At 48.9% G+C, this 26,399-nt stretch overlaps 2 protein-coding genes across 6 annotated transcripts in view; one reads left to right on the forward strand and one right to left on the reverse strand.

Moving 5' to 3' along the window:
- The window catches only part of LOC111846167 (IQ motif and SEC7 domain-containing protein 3-like), a 60,794-nt gene extending 49,286 nt beyond the window's left edge, over positions 1-11,508 (forward strand). Inside the window, exons 9-14 of one of the 2 annotated variants that reach the window (XM_023816111.2) lie at positions 1,431-1,556; positions 1,806-1,905; positions 2,943-3,104; positions 4,003-4,092; positions 4,721-4,761; positions 8,024-11,508. In XM_023816111.2, the coding sequence (XP_023671879.2) occupies positions 1,431-1,556; positions 1,806-1,905; positions 2,943-3,104; positions 4,003-4,092; positions 4,721-4,761; positions 8,024-8,488 (984 nt within the window). In that variant the 3' untranslated portion in view covers positions 8,489-11,508. The remainder of the gene's footprint in view (positions 1-1,430; positions 1,557-1,805; positions 1,906-2,942; positions 3,105-4,002; positions 4,093-4,720; positions 4,762-8,023) is intronic. The other variant, XM_023816112.2, reaches the window with a different exon arrangement.
- A 1,628-nt stretch (positions 11,509-13,136) lies between these two features.
- On the reverse strand, positions 13,137-24,745 carry LOC111846142 (sodium- and chloride-dependent GABA transporter 1-like). Of its 4 annotated transcripts, XM_023816059.2 has the most exons (16): positions 24,703-24,745; positions 24,352-24,490; positions 22,852-23,175; positions 22,365-22,496; positions 20,493-20,593; positions 19,922-20,031; positions 19,138-19,270; positions 17,129-17,263; positions 16,837-16,940; positions 16,610-16,734; positions 15,656-15,768; positions 15,321-15,452; positions 15,054-15,156; positions 14,770-14,870; positions 14,346-14,513; positions 13,137-13,962 (listed from the first exon to the last, which is right to left on the reverse strand). In XM_023816059.2, the coding sequence occupies exons 3-16, from the start codon at positions 23,078-23,080 to the stop codon at positions 13,855-13,857; spliced, it is 1,794 nt and encodes a 597-aa protein (XP_023671827.1). In that variant the 5' UTR covers positions 23,081-23,175; positions 24,352-24,490; positions 24,703-24,745; the 3' UTR covers positions 13,137-13,854. The 4 variants fall into 4 exon arrangements, with proteins under 4 accessions (XP_023671827.1, XP_023671828.1, XP_023671829.1 ...); XM_023816060.2 differs by lacking the exon at positions 24,703-24,745 and having other exon boundaries at positions 24,366-24,658; XM_023816061.2 differs by lacking the exon at positions 24,703-24,745 and having other exon boundaries at positions 15,680-15,768; positions 24,352-24,658.
- Positions 24,746-26,399: the final 1,654 nt, after the last annotated feature.

Raw genomic sequence — 26,399 nt, forward strand, 5'->3', positions numbered from 1 at the left:
TTCTCGATCTCTGTGGTGGCAGGAACATTACCTTAGCGTTCTGAGGCTGATAGCTGACTCAGTCATTTTACGCAGCATTGCCTGACATGTCCGGGTGAAAGGGCTGAGCTGTTAGTAGTGTTAGTGAATCCTAAAAGGCAATAAATAACATGTACGTGTCAGCTGCCAGGGCGAGGACAGAAGAGCTCTGTGTCTGAGGCGTTTCTGATGTGCATTTGCTGTAATAACAGGCTCAGTCTCTGGGGGGCGGAACGGAGCCCGGCTGCAGGGCAGAATGATGCCCATGTTTTCTTGTCTATGTCTCGTACTCCAGTTGTGTTAGGGTTCTTACTCAGCTGTGAAAAACATTGTCTATTGTCAGGCACTTGCTACATGATTATGGAAATCATCAACAAAGCAGTGTCTTTTATCTCAGACTGCAGTGACATCACACTTTGTGGCTAATTTGAAAGTCACGCGGTGACAGGGAAACAAAGCAGGCTGGTGAATAAATGCGGGAGGGCCTTGTGTCGGAGACGCTCGTCAGTGACGGCAGGAAGCTCCTCATGATCAGGCCACTCGCAGCTGCCTGCATTTGTTCTGTTTTTGAGTTGTGCCCTAGTTCAGTGCCTAGTTCATTTTCTGGAATCCAAAATTAAATCCAAAAAAACTGTGTTTCAATGCCAGGGGCAGGGACTCCTGCAGCAGGGCAAAGTCAGGTGACGAAGCCGTTTATCCAATCAGTGTTGATCGTTCCCAGCAACCTGGTTGGCTGGCCTCCCACCCACATGCTGGTCTGACTGCAGCTGCTCTATGATCCTTCCTGCGCAGTTGAGCAACAGAGCTCATGTCTTTCCCAGTAAGAGGTCCTGTGTTGCATTGATCCTATTGTCGCACTCGGGCACTGAAGGCCGCAATAAACAAATGCGATTTTAGATCACTTTTTATTATGGCTTATGGCTGCAATCCTTTGATGTGCACAATAAATGTTTATGCAGACTCTCAACAGGACTGTTTGAAACACTGTTTCAGTATCAGATTCTGAGTCAAGCAGACTCCAATGTCTGATGGTTATGATGTGGCTGCTGACCTTTGCTGTCTTGTAAATGGTGGAATCTGAATCTCTGAGAATATTTATGAACTTTATGAAGTTGGTTTGAATGACACAGGTCAGCAACTCAACGACTTCCCCCCTAATCTGCTGGACGGAGAGCAGAGATGGATGAGAAATTGTTTGTTAATGTCACGGAGTTGCCCTGTGCTGCCAATAAGTTCATTTTAACCACTGAAAACTCTGTGCTGCTCACAGAAGATCAGTTTATTGGTTTCAGATGTAATCGAGACTCAGAGGGAAGTGGTGTGGGTGAAGCACTCACAGAGGAAACCAAAGTGGTTCATTTCTGCTGTGGTCTGGTTGAAGGACTCTATCTCTACTGTCTCTGCTGTCCAAGGTGCTGTCAGTGCCTCATCGGAGGCTGGTGTGCTGCAGTCGGCTTTTCGAGGTGACGGACATCAACAAGGCGCAGAAACAAGCTGCTCACCAGAGGGAGGTTTTCCTCTTCAATGACCTCATTGTGGTACAGCTTCCCACTCTGATTTCCATGGCACAGCTGCTGATAATTGTTTTCCTGTTTTGGAGCTTTTGGATCTGAAGGTGTCCCTTTTGATTTTACTGCTGTATCTCGCAGTATCGCGTTCACACAAGCAGGCCCATGAGAGATCTTGTGCAGTCACAGTTACATGACTCACTCAGACTGTGCCCCACAGCCTTCTGTGTACACAAAGCTTTTGCTTACCCTTTGCGTGTTATCGCTCCCTCTGCTCAGATCCTGAAGCTCAGTCCAAAGAAGCGGAGCTCTGCCACCTACACTTTTTGTAGGGCCCTGGGCCTCTTGGGGATGCAGTACCACCTGTTTGAGAATGAGTGTAAGTCAGAACTGCACGTGTCTCTGATGATGATGTAGATCAGAAACTGTACACCTTGCATGTTCCTCCTGTCTGACAGCAAACATTGCATGTTCCTCCTGTCTGACAGCAAACCCTGAATGTTCCTTCTGTCTGACAGCAAGCCTTGCATGTTCCTCCTTCCTGACAGCAAACCCTGCATGTTCCTCCTTCCTGACAGCAAACCCTGCATGTTCCTCCTTCCTGACAGCAAACCCTGCATGTTCCTCCTGCCTAACAGCGAACCCTGCATGTTCCTCCTCTCTGACAGCAAGCCTTGCATGTTCCTCCTGCCTGACAATAAAACCTGCATGTTCCTCCTGCCTGACAGCAAACCCTGCATGTTCCTACTATCTTTCAATAAACAAGTTCCTCCTGTGAAGGATCTCAGAAGGAGGACAGAATCGGCTGCTATGCATGACATTTTAAAATTATGTCCTTATTATCCTGTAATATGATGTAACATAATGTTCCAGAATTGTTGTATACAAAATATGTTTTCTGTATAGGTTGTTAAAATCCCATTTTTTTCAGACTGGCACACTCATGAACATAATAATGATGGTAACATGTATTATTTATCATAATTATTGTATAATATATTTGATGGAATTTCTAGGGTTTAGTCAAGTATTTAGCATATGCTGTGTTTTGTACAAATATTCTCCTGTGTTTGAACATTGATTTGGAGAGATAGATCCATTTTTATCTGAACTTTTCATTGAAATTCTGGGCTGCTTCCATAATTGTGCGTCTCCTGTGCCAGTCTGCTCCCATTTAAACACACAGTCTTACAGACACCCACATCTGTAACTTCCAGTGTGGCCGTCCAGCAGAAATAGTGCTTATTCTTAACATACCGCGTATCACGTCCCTCAGACGTAAGGGAGAAAGGCAGAGAGCAGTTTCGCTTTTCCATTTAGCGTTTCTACTTGATCTTGTGAGCTTCCGTTTCCTTGAGCAGACCTTGGAGGCCCTTCTGGACCTTCTCCCTCACTCTCCCGCTGCCTCTCTTGCAGACCACCTCCATGGCATCACTATCGTGTCTCCTTGCCACGGGTCAGAGAAGAAGCAGGTGCTCAACTTCTGTGGGCAGAGTGCGGAGGAGCTGCAGAAGTTCGTGGAGGACCTGAAGGAGTCCATCGCAGAGGTGCATGAGATGGAGCAGATCCAGACTGAGTGTGAGTGTGAGTGGTGCGGCTGGGCTGCCGGGTTCGCACCTCGTCTCAGTTGTGATATCCAGTCAAGAAACATATTGGCAAAGAAATAAACACAAGCCGTAAACACCAATTATCGAGTTACGCTGTGTGAGAAGCTGCTGTCACCATCCAGTGCGTCGGTCAGTCTGAACAGCCCATGTCAGGGCGTGAAAGAGCAGCAACTCAGGAGTAATTATTTACCGCTGCTTTGGGGTTCCTTACGGGGCTGGTCAGCACCAGCTTGTTCTCTTGTCATTATCCCGCCTAAGGGATTGAGCCGAGCTTCTGCAAGCCAAACCTTTGAAGGAGAGGAGCAGGACACGGGCAGGGTCACGCATCCACGGGGCGGCTCATAGTGACACTTTTGGCAGAATCCATAGAAATTATTAGCCAGTCCACTGTGGCCCGCGATCCGGAACACAGGAAGCACTTAGGAGCTGTAGGGCTGCCCAGCCTCTAGTGTCCTGTCCTACTGCCCCAGTGTCCGCATATCCTCCTCGTGGAGAGAGAGCGAGATTCATGCCAGCCTTTTGCAGGTTTGCTAAGCCATGGACCGCGGACCATATGGAGAAGCTAAAAAACGGAGAAAAACAGTTATTTTCAGTTTTTCTTTCTTCCCAGTTGTCAACGCATCTGTATTAAAGGATTTTCTTGCCAAGCAAAGGGATAACAGTGAGTTTTTGTTTGGACAGAAAATCTCAGCCTCATCCATCACTTTGAAGTGCGTGAAAGATCATTCTACCTGACTCAGCATGGCGGGATGCAGGGCAGGGGCTGTATGGCCAAAGCACCGGCAGCTTCTCACAGGATCTTATCACTGCTGAAGGCCTCCTCCGCCTACCTGCACCATCAGTGATGCTCTTCCCTTTGTGTCCTGCAGGGGAGCCAGAGAGACAGCATGAAGCCAGGAATCATTCCACTAAAAATGGAACACAGCTGGAGATCCAAGCCCAGCAGGCTTCACCTCTAGGTACGGCCTCCTGTAGCAGAGCAGACGACCGTCTGAAACTGAAGAACAATCTCTGCTTTCTTCTTGGAAATGCGTGTTTTTCAGGGAAAGTGTAATTCCATGAAGCTGATGTCTGCAATAGGGCTTTCATGGTGTTTTAAAGAGGGCAACTCATCCCCACACTGAAATGATGATGAGCACACTGGCCCATTCAGAGGTTCTGAGGGTTGCTACCACAGCAAACTACGGTCACTACACCCCATCCACAAGGGCGCCACCTACAGGAATGTTTCCTGAAATGAAATTTTATTTGCCATTTGCACAAGTTTTAATTGTGATAAATCCTACCTTGTTCTCCTTTTTTGGACGCACATATAGAGGTTTGAAGCTTGGGGTGTGAGCACATGGTCGCCCATTTATTAGGCAACCCTGGTGCATTTCTTTTGGGGGGGGGGGGGGTGTTGAAGGGCCTTGCTCAAGAGGTTCTGCTGAGGACGGAATTTGAACCAGCAGTTTTCTGCGTGCGGAGTGAGGTCTAACCCTGTGGGTCACCCTCTGCTCCATTTCCCTGGGTGAGCTTTGTGAACTCCGCAGCCATCCCTACCCTTCACTGGTGCTCACGGCCTTTCCTGCCGGCGTGTTTTTTCAGGCAAGCGGGATCTTGAAGGGAGAAATGGGAGCAGCTCAGAGGTGAGTCCTAACTGTGGCCCAGAAGCGCAGAGGTAAGTCTTCGGGCTCAGACCCGCTGGAGAGGACATTCGACTCTGCGCAGCCTCTGCATGCATGTCTGCTCTGCTGCGTGTCTGCTCTGCTGCGTGTCCTTCCGACTGCACCTTCATCGTTTGTCTCACGTCGTTCCAAAAGTGCCTCCCTCTTCTGAGGAATGCACACTTCATGAAATATTGAGCAATGTTGTTCTTTTTTTGCCAGCGTGGTGGGTCTCTGCTTAAATATGCAGACGACTGCTGTCGCCTACAGTCCAAAGAGCGTCCGGTAGAAGCCGCTCTCCATGGAGGTAGAAAGAAATCCCTTTTTTTTATTTGCAAAGTAGCAAGAAAAAAGCGAGAAGTTTATGAGTTGAAAGTTTAAGGGAGAAACTCTGAAATGGAAAAGGCTGATTGGACCGGGTCGGATCCCAGGCTGAGCAGATAAAACAACCTTGAACAGAGCCCTGCACGTAGCTGCTCACAGATAACTGTGGTTATTATTGTCTGGTAAATAGAGTAATATACACGTAACAAGCAGATATGACCGGGAGATGAACGTAATGTTCACACTGTAATATGCTTTCACTGGAATTCGCAGTTTCCCAGGCTCCGTCTGGCATGATGGTACTTTAATTACATTAATTCATCGTGTCTCTCCCTCCGTTGTGGTAAATGTGGTGTGACGTTTAAGGTGCAGTAACGGCTGATGCTGCCCCAGGCGTTTTGACGGGCAGGTGTTGCTCTCTGGCCCTCCTGTAGCTCGCTGTCTGTTAGCGCAGTGCTGCCGGAAGCGACAGCAGTGGACCAGTCGTGTTTGTATGTCCTGGGGAAGCAGACGCTCCACATCCCTCTTTTTATCTGCCATTTGCAGACGTGCGTTGGAATTCTTTGGTTTCCACATGCTGTCCTACTCTCCGCTGAGACATAGACACACTTACACAGGTTTGCCTTGGGGTCTGAGCACAGGGTCAGCTGTTCATCTGGAACCCCTGGGGCATTTTTCAGGGGGTTAAGGGCCTTGCCCAAGGGCCCAGCAGCAATGGACGGGATTCAAACTGGCAACCTTCTGATCTCAGGCGCATATTGAAACACACTGAGACACGCAAACACACCTACTCCCCTCCCAGTACTGATGGAATACTGATGCTGAATGAGCTGTGTTCATGCTGCTAGGGTATTCCTCCTTCCAGTGGGGGGGCGCTGCACCCAGCGTTATCTCATGGAGGTGCCAAGGCCCCTAGATGCTGCACTGCTTAGCTTCTCATACAGATGGCTTAGTGACCTCAGAGCTTCTCTTAGATGCACACTGGGTCGTGTATCCAGTCCGAGTTGAGATCCTAGCCGCTTTCGAAAAGGGTCCAAGCCCTTTAGGAGCGCGCAGTTCCCCAAAGGCCCTGCCTTCCTGCGTGAGGAAGCTTCTTCTCAGAGTCTGACACAAAGAGATGATTTCCTGTGAGCTGCACTCCCCACCCATCCCAAATTAGAAAAGCTTTCATTTTCGGTGACTGATGGATCATCGCTGTCACCCTCAGGACCGATGATGATGTAGGTCTCTGGGTACCAGTCCACTATTACATCGCTGTCTGTTAGCCTAGAGGATCCAGGCTGTGTCTCAGAGGGGCTGCACTGCGGTGGGCTGGGGGCTTCTGGGAGCAGGCTAATGACCACCCTCCGCCCCAAAACACTTTCCTTTCACTATTTCTTTTGGAGTGGCTCTGCTTTAAATTGCTTAAATCTTCTGCAGTGATATATTGCTGCTTGACTTGCATTCGATCCAGACTGGCTCGGTTTTAGACTTTCCCAAAAGTAACTGTTTTCTTTGAGACAGACAGAATTTGCCAGTGCAGACTGTGTGGGAGGTCTAGTGCATTTGGGAAGCTAAACTAGTTAGAGTTTAGTGGATGGGAAAAGCAGATAAACGGCTGCACTCACAAAAACTGAAAGCATGGAAACTAGACCTATAAGAAGTGGGGCTCTTAGACAATACTGTAGCTTTAAAGAACAGTGGGCGGGGTTTACTGTCCTTTTAGTCAATAGCTTTAAAGAACAGTGGGCGGGGTTTACGGTCCTGTTAGTCAATAGCTTTAAAGAACAGTGGGCGGGGTTTACGGTCCTGTTAGTCAATAGCTTTAAAGAACAGTGGGCAGCGTTTACGGTCCTGTTTGTCAATAACTTTAAAGAACAGTGGACGGGGTTTAACCCAGCTGAACCAATGAAAAATAAGTTAAACCACGGATTAAAAAGCACACTAATCCAAGCTGCTGTGGGTCTTTGCTTGTTCTGCCACTATGACGAGCCTGGCTTTATGTTTGTAATGTGGCTGCTTGACCCACCTCCGTAGCCATACCTAATGGATCAGGTCGAACCCCTTTGGATCATCCCTCCAAGCTCTCGGCTACATTAGAACGTACCAAACACGGTGGGAGGTTTGTGGCTGGCAGCATGGAGACGAGAGAATTAAGAGAGGGCCTTTGTTCTGTGCGTGTGAGCCCAGCTGCGGCTGACATTATCCCTCGCATCACTAATGTTTCCTTTTAAAATCCACTGGCACTTTTACAGGCTTCGTTTTACTTTCCGTATCACATCATGCTGTTTAGTTTTATGTTTCCGAGCTTTTCTTTTAAAGCAAAACAAGCCACGTTTGCATATTTTTGCTGAATGCTCGTTCTTCTGGAACACCGAATACGCGTTAGTTATCAGCCTTGCACGTTTCTCTTCTAGATCCAGAGTCGTCTGGGAGAGGGAACAGAGGCAAACCTTTCATATTGCATCTCTGTCTGCTCTCCTATAACCTGCAGGCTGTAAACGGAGCAGCCAGAAACCCCCCAGCGTTTATTAATAAAAGTGTTTACTGATGAAGGGCCTCCGACGTCTGCCTGAGAACAGCCGACATGCACCCAGAGGGAACGTGTTCCACTCTGCGTCCATATGGCTTGATGTCAGTGGAGGCGGAGTCCAAGATCATTTAATGGGCTCTGAAACCCCAGCTGAACACCACCCCAGCCGCCCACTAGGGGGGGCCGAACTGATCCAGGGAGCCAGCTACGGGCCCCGTGGCGACAGCATGCATCCTGATCTCTGCAATTCCCCTGTGTTTTCTTCTGTGACACGCTGCTCATGTCTGAATCCCATCCCCACTGCCGCAGACTTGCATGTCGGTTCTGTCATTTAAACCAGAGGGCTGTTTCCATAGAGGAGGAAGGTCTTATAACATTTAATGCTGTCTCTGGCTGTTTCTAAAATAGGTGTCAATTCACAACAGGCTTCAAACGTGCCAGTTCAATATGTCCAGGAGCCCAGAGAGTGGATCTTACCCGGCCGCCCTTCATAACCACCAGGGGGAGCTCTGCTGCCCACAGCTCCAGTCAGGGGCAACGACCCCGGTCCACAGGTCCACCGTCAACAACCTGCCCCCGGAGACGCTCATCCAGTGCCAGCAGATCGTCAAGGTGATCGTCCTGGACCAGGCTGGGCGGGGTCACCCGGAGGCCTTCCTCAGCCGGACACCTTCACCGCTGCTTGTCTGCTCCGCTTACTCCACGCCAGCACGCTCACCAGAGGTGGGAAACAGGACCACACCCTCCAAAAATGCCTCGCAGCCTCCTCTGCCCCCGCCGCCTCCTCCCTACAACCACCCCCACCAGTACTGCCCCCCCGAGCCCCAGCTGAACCAGCGGAGATACTCAGAGGGTTACAGTAGCCTCATGTGAATAACCTGTGTGTCACGTACAGCCAATATGTAAACACACAGGGTGGACTGAGGGCGCCGTCGGAAACATGGGAAAGCACGGGAAATCACGCGTGTCTGTAAATCATGCGTTTTGAAAAACAAAGAATAGTTTTAATAAAATTCTATATTATTTTGCCTGTTTGCTCAAAAAAAATTAAATTACTTATTTGGCATTTTTTGTTAACTTTTTTCAGAGATCGATGTGAGAATGTGGGTTGGTTTTTTTTTGGACAGATGCCCTGAGGGTTTCTTGAATAACTGGAAACCCTCCATTCTCCTCCTCTGGGAATAGCTGGAAATGCACATGGTTTGGTACCATCACACCTCTAAGCACCTCAGCAAAGCACCAAAATAAGGTCAGATCCACAACCCTGTAAATCAATGGCCTCCATTTGTGTTAGTGCCATGGTTACAAGCACTATAGAGCGAGAACCAACCAGCACTGAACTGTTTATAAAAAAAGCAACAGTTGCTCTCTTTGATTTGTGCTCATTTCACAAACTTTGGAAGAGTCTCTGGAAACTGGAAGCGTTGATATGAACTCACCGCCCAACCGGAAGCATCTCAAAATTATGTAAACATCATGTCATCAGCATCATATGATATGTTAGATTCTCATTTAAAAGTGAGTGAAGTCTGTCTACATTGAAATTGTTCACGTACAAGCTTTGAAATGATGGAAAATACTTCAGTGTGCCAATTGCAAAAAAAACACACACTTATGGAGAATTTGCAAGTTAAAGATTCAGAGGAATTACTTGTCTGTGTTTGTTTGTTTCCAAGTAGCAGCACAGTTTTACAGAATGGGGATTATCTGTGTATCTCCGCAGAGGTTTCTAATGTACTGCTATTTACTGAAGATATCTCCTGTGTCTAAGTGTGATAGCTTGGTTAGTCTACGTCACAGAAAACAGATTGCCCACCATATTTTATAAGTGCATAAAATAGTAAATAAGAGAATATGCCTAATCTTTTAATTCCGATAAAAGTAGAGGAGTATCATACTTCTGGAAAAACCATAAGCTCGTGTTGGACTGAGGCCGTTTTGTGCGGCACGGGACAAACGCCAAGCCATGTGACCTGAATGGCCTGTGTTTAAGCGCAGCATTTGGGCGCATTTTGCTGGCTGTGTACCACGCTTTGCACCTTGTTTTCCAGGCTCATGATTACACTCCCAGCCTGTCCACCTGCTTCACCGCTGATGCATCTTTGTTTACGCTTCCGAAAGCGATGAAAACACCGTTTATTCAGCTGCAGGTCTGAACACGTCTTGGGGTTACCTTGAGATATATATTTGAGCTATTTTTTATTTTTTTTTTTGCTGGATTTTGTAGACAAAGATATGTGCCAAATCTCCAGGTCCAAGAAGAATATTTAATCACTTCAAATCCATTACACTGGGCTCTGGCTCTTACGTGAGTAGTAGTTATTGTTTTAGACAGTGTACATATGTTTTATTGCAATAAGTGTCCAACAGCGATACAGGACTATACATTTTAAAAGCAGAATTATTAAAATGATGTTCCAGCAGATTTTTCAGTCTGCTATACTTTTTTAAACATTTCCCCATTAACTGAGTATGGATTGTAATTTAACAGCTATCTGAAATCCAATAATCCAGGGGCAATAATCCAGGGATTGCTTGTAAAAAGCTTGTCTTTCAGAAACAGTGGAAAGAATATGCTGGTGAATGTGCAGATGGTCTTGGCCTCACTCCCTATAAGCACCGCCTCTGTCGTGGGCCTCATTCCCTCTTCATCATGAGTTTAGCTATTGCTAAGCCAGAAGGTGGTAATCTGTTAATCCTATGGAAGATGCAAGGTGCACAGTTTTTACTAGCCATTTGGTTGTGTATCTGATGCAGTGATATTTGAACATTCTGGTTACAGAATATCTATCATCATACTTTCCTAGAATGACACCAATAAAACGTTACTTGCCTATTGTTCTCTTTTATTACTCTGCAATACTCATAATTCAATAACTAGCATTGAATTGAGAATATGTTTCATGCTGATTATCAAATACAAATCAGTACTCAATCGTTCATTCAATATTTTCTTTTTCCATGTCCATTAAAATTTGTGTGTCAGCTGTAGCTAATTTTGTAATAGTTTAGAAAAGCTTCAGTTAGTACAAACAGCAGAATTCACTGGGATTTTCAGGGTATACGCTTCAAATTGTGACTCTCTAAAGGCATAATTCCAGTTTTAAAAAATGCTGTGGAGCAGATTGCAAAGGGCAAAGGTCTCCAAACAGAAGACAAAGATGGCTTTAGATATGTTTAGATGATCTTGAAAAGTCCTGGAGATGAATGACCTGTACTTAGCAGAAGCACTAATAGAATACAATATATATTTTTAGTAAGTACAGAAGATGAACCCAAATGAAAGTGCACCTCGGCCCACCATAACACGGGGCTTGGGGTCCTTCCTGCTTCTACTCCGTTTTGTCCACTGCAGACCTTGAAGCAGGCAGTTATTTTGAGGTTCTTTGGGGGACAAAAGTAAACACACCATCTTTGGCTAAGCAAGGGTGGTCTCTGTGACATACAAACAGGATCCCATCCATAGAATACCATTTTTGGACATGGACATCATTTCAGTACATGCCCTTCATTTCAGGACATGCACATTAATTTCAGTACCTGCCCTTCATTTCAGTATAAGCCCTTCATTTCTGGAATGCACATCATTTCAGTACATGCCCTTCATTTTAGGATGTACATAATTGCAGTATGTGCCATTCATTCTAGTACATACACACAATTTCAGGACTTGCTGTTCATTTCGATATGTGCATTTCACTTTAAAATGTGGTCATGCTCACTGAGAACTGCTAATTTATACCAGTCCAGTAAAACTAGGACATTTGCCTCTGTATATGAAAGACAAGATCAAATATGCATTATGGAAAATAAAATTTGCTATTGTATTATATTTTGTATTTCATATAGTTTATATTTAATAGATTGCAAAATAAATGACTGCCATGAGTGAACATGTAAATGCAGAGTCTTTGCTGAGTCATGGTTGAAAATAAAAGCCTCTAAATGATACCACTCACCAATCGATGAATAGTTTTACTATCCGTTCACTGGAATCACTGCAGACTTCGCTGATTGGACCTTTGAAAATGACACAATCACATCACTCTGGATGTAATAACCTATTCTGACCAGCAGGGTGGACACTGGCTGTCCCGTTCATTTTTTCAGGGTGACCTTGCACTATAAATACAGACATCATGCGTGGAGGCGTGTTTGTGGCCTCCAGCCGTCTCGCGAGTGAAGGTCGGCCAGCCGGGACCAGGATCTGTGTAAATGTGTTCCATCTCTCCACTCTTCTCTCCAAAACATATAAATCAGTGCGCTTGATTTTGTTTTGGTGCCTGTAATTGGAACCACAATCTTGACATGGGTCCAGTGTAGGTAGCAAAGTTTCTGCTTTTCTTTCAGCAGTGGTGCACTGTTGTTTCTGCCTGAAACCGCACCCAGGTCCTGCATCATGTGCTCCTCTCCTCAGAGCCATATTTTTCCAAACTTTTTTCATTCAAGTATTTTGTCCAGATTCTCCCCCCAGTGTAGTCGGTTGCAGTTCTGTATCAAAGCTGGCTGTTCTATCCCTAGTTTGCCAAGAAGCGAGGGGTGAAACACATCCAGTTCCTTGGCCTCTCTGGAATGTTCTGTAATATGTCAGATTACACATGTTCAGCAGAGCAGCACGGCGCTAGTCGCCCGTCTGACAAGAGCGGCCAGAAGCAGCTCTGTTTTATGCAGCTCATTTGCTGAGATGGTCTCCCTGGGGCTCCGTATTTCTGAAGGAGAACTTTAGCTACTTAACTGACACACTGAACTTCATGTACTTTTAAATCTTTAAACGATCCAACATTTAAGTAATCGATATAAGCAGACCCCAGATGACACTTCCACCTTGTGGACACATTCCAAACTAGCAAGCTCTTCACTTACGCTGCTTTGTCCCAGAAAAAGTCATAATCATTTCACGGTTTCAAAACACTTTGCTGGACAATTTCTTAATGTTGCATAAAGTTCATTCAGTTCAGCAGCAAGTTCAATGATATAAATCAACTAGAATAGCAAAGAATTCCTGTCAGTGCTGGGTTCACCCCATAGCAGACTGTAATGCTCATGTGTTCCAAATGTTTTAAATTATTTTTATTGACTTTCGAAGCAGCAGAAATCGCAGTGATATTTAACGCATGCTTAGATCACGTTAAATCAGGCTAGTATTCTCAAATGCGATCCCTCTGTGTGTAACTGACGTGTTAATTAATGCACTAATGAAAGCGAGTTATAAAAACATATCTAAACCAATCAAGAATATGTACAGCAGAACCCGGCATATCTACATCTGACAATAAGTTCCGGCTTCGCAAGCCTCACTGAAGACTAAACATCCAAACGGTAAAGGGCCACAAATTATTACATTGCCTACAATAATCATTTTCATATTATATTTACATCTAAGATTCCGGCCTTGATCATTTACAATAGTGATGTAATATTCTTTGGAGTGTAAGACAAGCACATGTCCTACAAGGCAGCAATGAATCAGACAATGGGATTAAGATTAGGGTCGGGAATTCAGAGCATGTAACGCAGCATAAAAGATAGAGGTGCAATCTGTTTAATAAAAGCAGGGGAGCTGGTCACATGGGCTGGTTTGGGGTGGGGGATGCAGCGATCCAGGAGGCTTGGGCACATCCTGCTGGCCTCAGCGAAGGTATTCAGCTCAGCCGCCGGAATCCATGGGAACTTCTCCTCCATCCATCCATCCATCCATCCATCCTTTTTCTGTGCCCACTTGTCCTATTCAGGGTTGCAGGGGGTCTGGAGCTTATCCTGGAGGCTACAGGCACAAGGCAGGAAGAACCCAGGAAGGGGTGCCAACCCATTACAGGGCACACTCACACTCACACTCACACACCATTCACACTTATGGGCAATTTGGTGACTCCAATTAGCCTCAGCCTCTGCACAAACACACGGGGAGAACATGCAAACTCCACACACGGAGCCATGGCAGACTCGAACCCTGGTCACAGGTGTGGGCCGACAGGAAACTGCACAGGAAACCATTTAAAAAGCTTGAGAACCTTGACGGGGCCGTTGGTCTTTCTGCTTGGTAGGCATGTCTGATCATACCTGCTAGCTTAACTCGAAACTGAGGCGCTGAGGAAAGGGAGGAGAAGGAACTTCTAGCTGGTCTTTCTGGCTTTCCATGGGACCACCTTATAGTACAGCACGGCCTTGTTTTGTTTTGAATACCCCCCCACCCCCCACCATCGAGAGTCAGTCTGGACATAACTGAACTCCAGTTAAATTCACACAGTGCCATCCATGAAACTGCTGGTGAATGAAGTTTCACTGGCGAGTTCATTACTCTCCTGAGCCTTAATGTCTTCTGCTGGACTGACCATCTTGTACCAGCGCTGTAGGAGATGCAAACTCACGTAAATATTCAGCAAAATGAACAGCCTGTAATGAGGACTACTTATATAATGCATTAAGACAGGTAAATGAGGTGAGTATGATATATTATCTGGGGACAAGAAATCCTCATAGCTTTTAAATGGATATCTGTGTATATTATACTATATATTTTCCCCAGTTTCTATGTTTGTCAAACAACACAGGATTATTGCTTTCTGCCCTGGGATTTCCTGGTGCCTACAGCACGTCATAATGAATAAAACTTGCCTGAAAAATGAGGGCTGATTTCCACTGAAAAGCAGATAACAGGCCTGGAAGTCATTCAAAGACCTAGGACTGACTGTGGGTTACGAGGTCCCACCAGAGACGGGGAAGCACTTGCCTGCCAGAGGCTGCCTTGGGTGGTGAAGAACATGTAGGCAATATACCCTGGCACCAAAACCATGGAGGAGAGGGACATGAGCCAGCCTATGCCCTGCCCCCAGGTCGGGTATACGTATTTTCCCAGGGTAAGGGGGGTCATCTCAATGGCGCTGAACGTGAACACCCCCTGGCATTAGACAGAAGGCGAGAATCAGATGAGGTTCTGCAGATTCACAGAGTCATTGGAGAAGGCCCTAAAACGGTGTTTTCTGCGTGTGACAAAGGTGAAGATCTACCAAGTGCTGGCGGAGTCTTAGAAGACAGACGTGATCCAATGAGAACTTAGACTGGAGTCTAACCACACAGACATGATCCAATGAAAGCTTACGGTTGAGTCTTTTCACAATGACATGATCCAATGAAAGCTTAGGGCAGAGTCTTACCAGACAGATAAGGGGAGAGAAGAACTTCCAGCAGAGTTTCCACCAGCCACAGGGCCTGTAGCCAATCATCTCCTCAATGTTACCATAGAACTTATCTGCCCCTAGAAGACACCGATGAAAATGGTTTTTACATGAGATGAGTGTGAGCATCTGCAATGGTCAAGATGACCCAGAATTTACTAAAAAAAATGATACAACATTTATCTCCACAGTCAGTCTGCGTCAAAGAGCAGCATAATCTCTGGAATGGAATCAGCAGTCAATCACTGTTTAGCGGTGTATACCATAAAACCAGGATATCGAGATGGTCTCGAAGAAGACAAGGAAGAGGAGACACAACCCACTGGCAGAGTAGTAGTCAAACAGCTTGAAAACATACAGACCACCCTGTGGAAACAGGGGTTCACACATTTAGATACTAATCTATTAGGCACAAATATACACATTACACTAGGAATGGTTTGAGTGCTAGAAACATTTTATGCAGGTGATCAACACAGTCACAGTCGACAAAGTCATACAAGAAGCATACAGAGGTCAGTGAGTGTCACCTGCGTGATGTTCGAGAAGCCGATGAAGTAGGACACCAGACACACAATCAGGATGAAGAGCTTCTTCCACTTCCTCAGCACCAAGGGGTACTCATCCACCAGGGCCGTGATGAAGCCCTCGACAGTGCAGAACTAGTCGACAGAGAAGAAGCTGCTAGACGCCCTGTGGTCTGTGCACAACAGGGCCTTTGGCACTTAAGGGCCCTGTAGAGACTCCATCGTGTGTTAATGACCAGCAGAGGCTCATGCTCTTGGTATTTCTGCAAACGATTATTTCCATGAGCTCGCAGACAGAAGAGGACAGCGGGCGGCTGGTGCCCCCCCCCCCCCAATACCTGGCTGTCGAGTCCCAGCATTACCAGCATGGAGAAGAAGAGGACGGCCCAGAGGGACGTCATGGGAAGCTGTGTGACGGCCTGTGGATACGCCAGGAACGCCAGCCCCGGTCCTGCGGGGGTCATTCATTACTCTGTCACACAGTCATTATTATTACTGCTACCAGCAGGGGGAGCAGGTGAGCTAATGCACCATACAGTAATGATTCCAAGTCAGCATTTGGACCTGACTATTCTGCCCCGAATGGTGATGGCTTCTGAGGAAAATGCTGCTCTACTAGATCCGTTTACAACTTTCTGTTTGAAGTTTTTAGACTGGAGAAGTAAAAAACAGTGGAGTGTGTTGAGGGTACTTTGGGATCATATGGGCTCTGAACGCATATCCTTTCAAGCGGGCATCTCCTTCTCGAGGAGGAATCAGTCTGTGGGCTTTCTCACAATCTGCTCCAGGCACAGAACAGGATGTCTGTCTGGTAGTGCTGCCCATTAAAGACATACTTTATTTATGCGTTGAGTTGTGTGTTGGGGGTGCAATTGTCATTCGTTTCTAGACTTAGTCAGTAGCAACACCACACAGCATTAAGTCTGGGCGTATACATGGGTGGGGCCCCAGTGACACTCACCCCAGCTGGAAGCTGATTGGTCCCTGGACTGCTCCCTCCCTTCTCACCCACAATTTCTCAACATATCATTTCCTAATGGTGCAGTCAGTTCCTCTCAATGAATTAAGGCCTGTCTTATGCCCTCACCTTAAAAAATCCTAGAATCTCCCCTTATGTGGCTATGCTGCCGCCCTCCCCACACCATTTTTTGCGGTGACCTATTAACTGCTCTGCAAGAAATCACACACCGAAGAAATGAAGGTGTAAATCCCAAGTGAGAACATGTGTGATTCCCAGTCACTGGCCTTGACCTGCTCTATACCCAGCCTGCCTACTTAGACCAGATGCTGACCTGAGGCTGCCAGCTCCTGGATGGGCTTCTTGGTGATGTAGGACATGAAGCCCACGATGGAGAAGATGACGAAGCCCGCAAACATGCTGGTGCATGAGTTGATGCAGCACACGATGATGGAGTCCCTGAGGCACAGTAGGGGTGAGAGGCTGTACACTGGGGGCCTCGCTGGACCTCGGGGGCCTCAGGGGGCCCTGTGCCAGGCCGAAGCCTCCAAACTGGCTTACCTGTAGACATTGTTGTGGAAATGATTGTAACTCCCCAGGGCTATCAGTGATCCAAGGCCCAGGCCATAGGAGAAGAAGATCTGAGTGGCAGCATCTAACCAGACCTGTGGGGAGACACAGACGGCGCTGACCAAGCTTGCACTGTGACCCCCCCAAATCTGCTCTCACCTGTAAGTGTGTCTCATGGAGAGCAAGATGGGGTAGGCAAAGAGACAATTTCCCCATGGGCATGAATAATGTATCATTCTGCTGTTTTATGAATATGCTAAGGGCGTTTAGTGGAGTCATTTACCTCTGATTGGGTCAGCTTATGAAAGTCAGGCGTGATGTAGAAGAGGATCCCATCACTGGCCCCAGGCAGGGTGATGCCACGGACAAACAGGATAGCCAGCATGAAGTAGGGGTAGGTGGCAGAGAAGTATACTACCTGCAGGAGAGAGAGCGGGGCTCATTTATGAAAAAGCTGCAGAGAAACCAGATCATTCAGAAAAGATCATTTCTGAAATGTACGTAAGAGTCCCCGCATCGGTGGTGAGGATGGAATGGGTGCCACACTGTACTGGCGGTGAGGATGGAATGGGTGCCACACTGTACTGGCGGTGAGGATGGAATGGGTGCCACACTGTACTGGTGGTGAGTATGGAATGGGTGCCACACTGTACTGGCGGTGAGGATGGAATGGGTGCCGCACTGTGCTGGCGGTGAGGATGGAATGGGTGCCACACTGTACTGGCGGTGAGGATGGAATGGGTGCCGCACTGTACTGGCGGTGAGGATGGAATGGGTGCCGCACTGTGCTGGTGGTGAGGATGGAATGGGTGCCGCACTGTACTGGCGGTGAGGATGGAATGGGTGCCGCACTGTGCTGGTGGTGAGGATGGAATGGGTGCCGCACTGTGCTGGTGGTGAGGATGGAATGGGTGCCACACTGTACTGGCGGTGAGGATGGAATGGGTGCCGCACTGTACTGGCGGTGAGGGTGGAATGGGTGCCGCACTGTACTGCCGGTGAGGATGGAATGGGTGTTGCATCGGCAGTGAGGATGGAATGGTTGCCACACTACTGGTGGTGAGGATGGAATGGGTGCCGCACTGTACTGGCGGTGAGGATGGAATGGGTGCCGCACTGTACTGGCGGTGAGGATGGAATGGGTGCCACACTGTACTGGCGGTGAGGATGGAATGAGTGCCACACTGTACTGGTGGTGAGGATGGAATGGGTGCCACACTGTACTGGCGGTGAGGGCGGAATGGGTGCCGCACTGTGCTGGTGGTGAGGATGGAATGGGTGCCACACTGTACTGGCGGTGAGGGCGGAATGGGTGCCGCACTGTACTGGCGGTGAGGGTGGAATGGGTGCCGCACTGTACTGCCGGTGAGGATGGAATGGGTGTTGCATCGGCAGTGAGGATGGAATGGTTGCCACACTACTGGTGGTGAGGATGGAATGGGTGCCGCACTGTACTGGCGGTGAGGATGGAATGGGTGCCGCACTGTACTGGCGGTGAGGATAGAATGGGTGCCACACTGTACTGGCGGTGAGGATGGAATGGGTGCCGCACTGTACTGGCGGTGAGGATAGAATGGGTGCCACACTGTACTGGCGGTGAGGATGGAATGGGTGCCGCACTGTACTGGCGGTGAGGATGGAATGGGTGCCACACTGTACTGGCGGTGAGGATGGAATGGGTGCCACACTGTACTGGTGGTGAGGATGGAATGGGTGCCACACTGTACTGGCGGTGAGGGCGGAATGGGTGCCGCACTGTGCTGGTGGTGAGGATGGAATGGGTGCCACACTGTACTGCCGGTGAGGATGGAATGGGTGCCACACTGTACTGGCGGTGAGGGCGGAATGGGTGCCGCACTGTACTGGCGGTGAGGGCGGAATGGGTGCCGCACTGTACTGCCGGTGAGGATGGAATGGGTGTTGCATCGGCAGTGAGGATGGAATGGTTGCCACACTACTGGTGGTGAGGATGGAATGGGTGCCGCACTGTACTGGCGGTGAGGATGGAATGGGTGCCGCACTGTACTGGCGGTGAGGATGGAATGGGCGCCGCACTGTACTGGCGTTGAGGATGGAATGGGTGCCGCACTGTACTGCCGGTGAGGATGGAATGGGTGCCACACTGTACTGGCGGTGAGGATGGAATGGGCGCCGCACTGTATTGGTGGTGCGCTGGAGTACAGTCTGTTAGACACCTGCTGATGATGATGGGGGAGGGGGGCTCCAATGAGAGCCCTTACATTGGCAGGGGGGTCATGCACAGCCCACTATGCATGGGCACAGAGGACCCACCTTCCCTGTCCACTCCACTCCTTTCCAGATAGAGAAGTAGACCAGGACCCAGGCCAGGGCCAGAGTCCCCACCAGCGGCCAGCGCAGCTCTCCTGGCTCCTCCAGCCCACTGGACAGCTGGTGCATGTTTCTCCTGGGGACAGAGGTGTGCTTTACTCCTAACCAGGGCTCCCCCAAAGCAGCGGCTGCCTCAAGATATATCCTTACGTCTATCATCCATCCAACCGCTTTTCCTATTCAGGGTCACGGGGGGTCCAGAGCCTATCCCAGAAGCTATGGGCGCAAGGCAAGGAACAACCCAGGATGGGGCGCCAACCCATTGCAGGTCCCCAGTGCACAATTTGGCAACTCCAATTCACCTCAGCATGTTTTTGTACTGTGGGGGGGAAACTGGAGAACCTGGAGGAACCCCACGTTGACACGGGGAGAACATGCAGACTCATTGTGCCACCATGCTGTCCCATATTGTTATGGAACTTTGAGCCAGTGAAAGTGCTGGTTAGTTTGTAAAGGTCAGGTGTGATCCTCAGTCAGGAATGTGTTGGGGATGAAGCCGGCCTGTGTGTCTCACAGCTTCGGGTTTATGTTGGTAACAGGGCCACACCCCCCCACTGGGCACCCTAAGCGAAATTCGATTAACCTAGTTGTCACTTGTCATCGTCTTTCACATTCTGACAGGCTGGTCAGATGGGTGCCCTCTGGTGGCCACTGGGCCCTAAGCAGCAGCTTAGTTTTGCCAGTGCCGTGGGCTGGCCCTGGTTGGTGAGAGCGGCAGGTCACTCACTCCCAGAATTCGCTCACGGCGCTGGTCAGGTTGGTGGTGTCGTCCAGGCTGTAGTTGGAGAAGCAGCGGTCTGTGTTCCAGGGGTTTCCACAACTCTGCCACGGCACCTCCTGCAAGGGGCAAGGAGGAAGGAGATATGTCAGTGGGGGAAACCCAGAGGGCCTGAGGTGTGGGAAAAGCCATGGTATCCCAGAGTGCACAGTGGGGGGTGTGGGGGGACTGCATTCATTCTTTCCCATGCTGCCCATGCTGCATAAAATAATGGTGTTTCTATGGCACTGGAGAACCACCGAAGAACAAAGAGTCAGGAGTGTGAGAACAAGAACGTGGATAGAAAGCGCAGATCTGAAGCGTCGCGGATCTGAAGGGTCGCGGATCTCTATGGCAGATGGGCAGCAGGAGCTGGGAACAAGGATCCCCCTGTAAAGGAGCTTCCCTGCAGAACTTCCTGCTCCAAGCCACTCCAGAAGGTGGACCTGTTGAATTGCTCCGTAAACTCACACAATTTGGCAACTCCAATTCACCTGGAACACAGACCACTTCACCTTGCACCTCGACATGTAGGACTTACAGATGTGAAGGAGCTGAACAGGTAGTAGAGGGCCCAGGCGATGATGATGATGTAGTAGATGTTCAGCCAGAAGGACAACACCAAGGCGGCCAGACCAACCCCTGGGGGACATAGATGTAATACTGCCCCTCAGCACAAGCACAGAGACATCCAAGAGCAATGGCTACCGAATTTATAGCAAGCACTGTGACTGATAAGACTAGGAGCATTTCAGTGTTTCTGTGGCCAGTGATCTTCAATACCTATCCACGTTTACGTATAATTATTTAGAAAACACTTTTATCCAACGCAGTGTACATTTGTTGAGAATGAAAGACCAAGATCAATGAGAGATTAAGGGCCTTGTTGAAGTGTCAGAAGGTGAAATTATGCAGCCAGCTCACAACAGTCTACAACATTCTAACTACAAGCACAGCATCAGAACCTTTGTTGCCACATGCCCAAGGCTGGTGCAGATTTGTGGAAAATGTTCTCCAGCCCAGGTCCCCAGAGCCGCCAAGGTAAACCTCAGTGGAGCCCATGCAGCTCTGGGGGAGCCGGCACAGGGTCCCATGTGAGAGGCTGAGGTCTCCTATCCAGCCACCAACGAGCACATGAGATGCAACCCAAACCCACTGTGCGGTTATCGGACTAAACCACTGGGCCACACGCTGTTAAACACCTAACAGCCTCAGCCGGGTAACATCGGGGTAAATGGCTGATACCCACCTTAGCCGAGTAATGTCAAGAGAATCTCCTGATATCCACCTTAGCCGGGTAACGTTGGGACAAACGCCTGATACCCACCTTAGCCGGGTAACGTCGGGGCAAACGCCTGATACCCACCTTAGCCGGGTAACGTCGGGGCAAACGCCTGATACCCACCTTAGCCGGGTAACGTCGGGGTAAACGCCTGATACCCACCTTAGCCGGGTAACGTCGGGGCAAACGCCTGATACCCACCTTAGCCGGGTAACGTCGGGGCAAACGCCTGATACCCACCTTAGCCGGGTAACGTCGGGGCAAACGCCTGATACCCACCTTAGCCGGGTAACGTCGGGGTAAACGCCTGATACCCACCTTAGCCGGGTAACGTCGGGGCAAACGCCTGATACCCACCTTAGCCGGGTAACGTTGGGGTAAACGCCTGATACCCACCTTAGCCGGGTAACGTCGGGGTAAACGCCTGATACCCACCTTAGCCGGGTAACGTCGGGGTAAACGCCTGATACCCACCATAGCCGGGTAACGTCGGGGCAAACGCCTGATACCCACCTTAGCCGGGTAACGTCGGGGCAAACGCCTGATACCCACCTTAGCCGGGTAACGTCGGGGCAAACGCCTGATACCCACCTTAGCCGGGTAATGTCGGGGCAAACGCCTGATACCCACCTTAGCCGGGTAACGTCGGGGTAAACGCCTGATACCCACCTTAGCCGGGTAACGTCGGGGCAAACGCCTGATACCCACCTTAGCCGGGTAACGTCGGGGCAAACGCCTGATACCCACCTTAGCCGGGTAACGTCGGGGCAAACGCCTGATACCCACCTTAGCCGGGTAACGTCGGGGTAAACGCCTGATACCCACCTTAGCCGGGTAACGTTGGGGTAAACGCCTGATACCCACCTTAGCCGGGTAACGTCGGGGCAAACGCCTGATGCCCACCTTAGCCGGGTAACGTCGGGGTAAACGCCTGATACCCACCTTAGCCGGGTAACGTCGGGGTAAACGCCTGATACCTACCTTAGCCGAATTACGTCAGGGTAAACGCCTGATACCCACCTTAGCTAGGTAACGTCAGGGTAAACACCTGATACCTACCTTAGCCGGGTAACGTCGGGCCAAACACCTGATACCCACCCATGGAACATTTTAGGTGGATGATGTACGTACCCTTCATCATAGGGATGAGCTTCCACACTCCAAGGCCCCCCACGGAGGTGTACTGGCCCAGGGCGGTTTCCAGCAGGAAGAGAGGAATCCCAGCGAACACCAGTGTCAGGAAGTAGGGGATCAAAAAGGCACCTGGAGGAGGCAGCGATGGTGAGACCCGAACCCATACCCAGCGTCGGGTTTCACACATACTGCACGCTGTCAATATCCATGCAGGGCAGCATCAGTACGATGTTTCGAGGCTTTGGAAGGTTCTTTAGCTGTGGTTCACTATTCTCTTAATTTCCAGCATTTGTAAATGGGTGGGGGATGTACTGTAGGTGGAATAACAGGTTCTCTTGGTGGAAACTACCCAGAAATCAGACATGTGATAAACATTAAATAATAATTAAAGGTGTGATGGAATGAGAGAGCAGATGTATGTTCAGATCATACGAGCAAATAGGAAAATGACTAGATACATCCCCCCCCCCACCTTGGCACTTACCTCCGCCGTTTTTACCACACAGGTAAGGAAACCTCCAGACATTGCCCAACCCGATGGCGTACCCAACGCAGGACAGCAGGAAGTCAAACTTGCCCTTCCAGGTGCCCCGCTCCGGAAGGTCTGGTTCACCCCCTCTGGGGGACTCGGGGCTCTGCATCTCGAAGGGGGCGGCCTGCTTCACCTCAGAAGGAGAGCTGAGATGCACGCTGCTCTGCCCTGTCTTCCCCATGGTCGACCTGGCGCCGAGCGGCCTGTCCCTGTGCTGCTCCCCGCCTGATCCTCAAGAACTCCTCAGAAAGCGGCCAGATCCCCAAGGAACTGAGGCTGAGAGCCACCAGGCCACAAGGTGCCATTATATACCACAGCAAACCAAATATGGCCCATAAACATGAGCATGACAAACATATTCTTACATCTATACAAATATCAAGATTTATTGCTACAGCTTATTGTATCTTTCAGTATAGATGAGCCTGTTTTTTAGTATTTTCACATGCATAAAGTTTTTAAAATATATATCTTTTTTAACTTTCCTTTGTTTAACTTACAATGATACAGTGCATTTGGCTTAATATTTAGTCAAAATCTTACGTTGGAAAGAAATCTGGACAGGGTGATCTCACAGTAACGTCAAAAACACAACAAGGATTCAAGCTTCACAACAGCCTTTCTAGGTAACTTATGTTGGACTGATTAGCAAATATGTAATCAAGACATGTTATATCTGTGGATGTTTTGACATTATAATCAATATATTTTTTGAATATAAAATCCTTCATCAGACACCTTGCATGCATTTGAGCTGCACTAATGTCAAACACCTCAGCCATTGTCAATTTCAGTAAAAACAGGGCTTTGAGGGTAGCATAAAGTAAATATTAGACTTTTTCACTTCTGCACACTCTTCTGGTGGGAAGTTCATTATGTTCTATTCTTTTCCAGACTAGACTTCATTTGTTCCAAAAAAGTAAAAGAAAAATGTAACTATAAAGAGTTTGCTATTTCCTTAATAATCCTTTGCACACACAGTCTAATTATCCAATACAGCTTCCTTCAGAAACACTTTAACACTTTTGTTCAGATGTTTTTTTCCTGCCTTGTGATTGATAGCACACAGAAATGTCAGCCTAATCAAATTTTTTTGTGCCTGAACATTTACTGGAGAAAGGAATCTTTCTGTGATCATCATATTTTTCTCACTTCTATAACAAAGTCTTTCTTAGGTAAAAAAAAAAACACATTTTGTTGTTTTTGCAGTCTTGACCAAAGCTTCAAATACAGCAGGACGCATTTGGGAAGAAGTCCGAGCCCCCACTTTTAGATGCCCCCCCCCCCATCTCCGGCTCCCCATTAATAACCGGGGACTGAGATGGGTCTGAAATCTGCAGGGTTATGTGGAGAGCTGCCAAAAGACAAGTGCAACATACAAGCAACCCACATCACCCCGGGAAGCAGAAAGGGGGACCTTGGTGCTGGGAACGACGGTACAGAGGCACCAACCTGTGCAAAATCACCTGCGCTGTAGCACTTCAGAGATGCAGGCAGATCCGACCCGCTCCTTAGACACGGACAGGAAATGAGTCTCCAGAAGACGCCCGGCGCAGCCCAACGGGATCGCCACATCCGAGAGCGGGAGGTACTGGCAGAGATGTGGATAAAATGAGCTTTGCAGCTTGCAGCCTTTTCCTGCCGACAACACGAGTTATATTGAATGACTCTTAATGAGCTTCGAGCTCTTGTCCGATTGGATTAATTCCCGACCCCTGCAAAAAAGCGGGTGGCATGAATCAGCTGGTTCCTGGGGGTATGGCGGGGGGGGCAGGGGGCAGCAGGGGGTGGAAACGAACATACCTCTTTATCGGAAACCCGTTGAGCTTAGCTGGGTGCCCCCAGTCTCCAATGGGCATGGAAACAGAAACAAAAACGACTTTGAAGAATGCTGCTCTGTGCCTGTGCCAAGACCCTCGGGGCACAATGATACATTCATCGATTCGGAGGACCCTGGGTCTGGTTGCCATGGGATACCCTCATGGAGAACGGCTTAATCTGCCGTATGAAAAGCCTCGCTGGATTTCGAGTAACACTTTGCTTAAGAGGCCCGTACACAAAGTTAGTCTTCAAGTGAGAAGAACAGTGGCCGGTGAACAACAGGAGTGTGTTACGTCTCTTGGGGGGGCACCGGAAATGTCAGCCCAACACACAGCCCCCCTCGCCCCTGCCCACCTCGACCCGGGAGCGCCCGTTTGTGGCTGCGCTTACGTCAACCTGCCAGCCCTCTGACCTCCCTGAGGCTCAGATCCTCTAGTCTAGCTGGCGGCGAGTCGCTGAGGTCAGACCAGGACCCCTTCATCATCATCAGCCGCCTGCTCCCTGCATACAGAGCCATGCCGTATTAGGATATAATACCCTGTAGCATCCATTTGTCATAAAATATGCATAGATTTCCCGTAATGTTTCAGACTTCATTGAGTTTGGTCGTCCTGAAATATCTTTCCTTCATACTTCACAGATCATAAGGCTTTTTTTAAATGGAGCCCAAAAGAGATCAACACAACCACACCCTACTGGCCACAGGGGCGGCGCCGTCCATTGGAAATCGACCCCACGTTCCGTAGCCGCTGGCGTCGAGCGATAGGCTGTCCATCCCAAGCGTCCACTTTGATTGCTGTGACCCTGTTTACGCTGCTGGATAATCGATGTGCTAACTGGTTCAAATAAGGCGACTGCATGACCCCCCTGATGCTCTGTCCATCAAGACCACGGGGGGGGGGGGTTACGTCATGATTCTCAGGGCCGATGGCATCCGTCTAGGGCTGATTTTGAGTCCGATTCGCATACAGAACCCAACCGACCCCCTGGACACCTCGGCTCCTGCTTTCCCTCAGAAGTGGGTCCGACCCAGGCACCGTGGGTGGGGGCCCACAAGCAGCTCTAGGCAAGCTTCATGTGCCCCCTGCCCCCCTCCTTCGAGGCTGGCTGTGAAACTTCCCAGGGAGGGGGGAGGATGGTGCCAGTGGCTGGCTAAGTGGGCACCCCTCAGAAGATGGCACCCCAAGCGGCCGTGCCGGGGGGTCCGTGTCCCCGTCTGTCCTCCTCTGGAATAGCTTCCATCTCCGGCCCCCGGTTGGTCTGAATGGGCTGCAGTGCAGAGATCCAGGTCGCTTGGCCGCTCAGTCTTCGGGGACGTGTCCATTTCCATCTCACATCCCTCTGGTGTGTTTGCTTGACTGTTGTTGGGCGAGACGCCAGTCGATAAGAACCATTCAAGCTATAATCAATAAAGAGCTCAATAAACTGAGCTGGAAGGTTTCTTAACTCTTTCATCGTCCATGTCTACATTTACACTGGCACTAATCAGGATACACTGTGTGACCAGAGCTTTAATTACCATAATGCGGTGAGTTTCCTGGCCCCCACCCATGGCCATCTGTCAATAATCTCTTCAGGCCACAATTAATGATCCAAATAATTTGGGATTGTGAACTGTGCGAATGATTTGGTATAATTATATCATTAATATGTCTTTGTGCCAACAGTTTTAATCCTTT

This window comes from Paramormyrops kingsleyae, chromosome 3, assembly GCF_048594095.1.
Source record: "Paramormyrops kingsleyae isolate MSU_618 chromosome 3, PKINGS_0.4, whole genome shotgun sequence".
NCBI classification, from domain to species: domain Eukaryota; kingdom Metazoa; phylum Chordata; class Actinopteri; order Osteoglossiformes; family Mormyridae; genus Paramormyrops; species Paramormyrops kingsleyae.

Coding starts and splice junctions, on each gene's coding strand:
- LOC111846142 (XM_023816059.2), bottom strand. CDS start 23,080: ATGGGGAAGACAGGGCAGAGCAGCGTGCATCTCAGCTCTCCTTCTGAG. Junction 19,271..19,921: donor GCCGTGAGCGAATTCTGGGA/GTGAGTGACCTG, acceptor CTCTGTCCCCAG/GAGAAACATGCACCAGCTGT. Junction 13,963..14,345: donor CCCAAGGCAGCCTCTGGCAG/GCAAGTGCTTCC, acceptor CATCTCCTACAG/CGCTGGTACAAGATGGTCAG.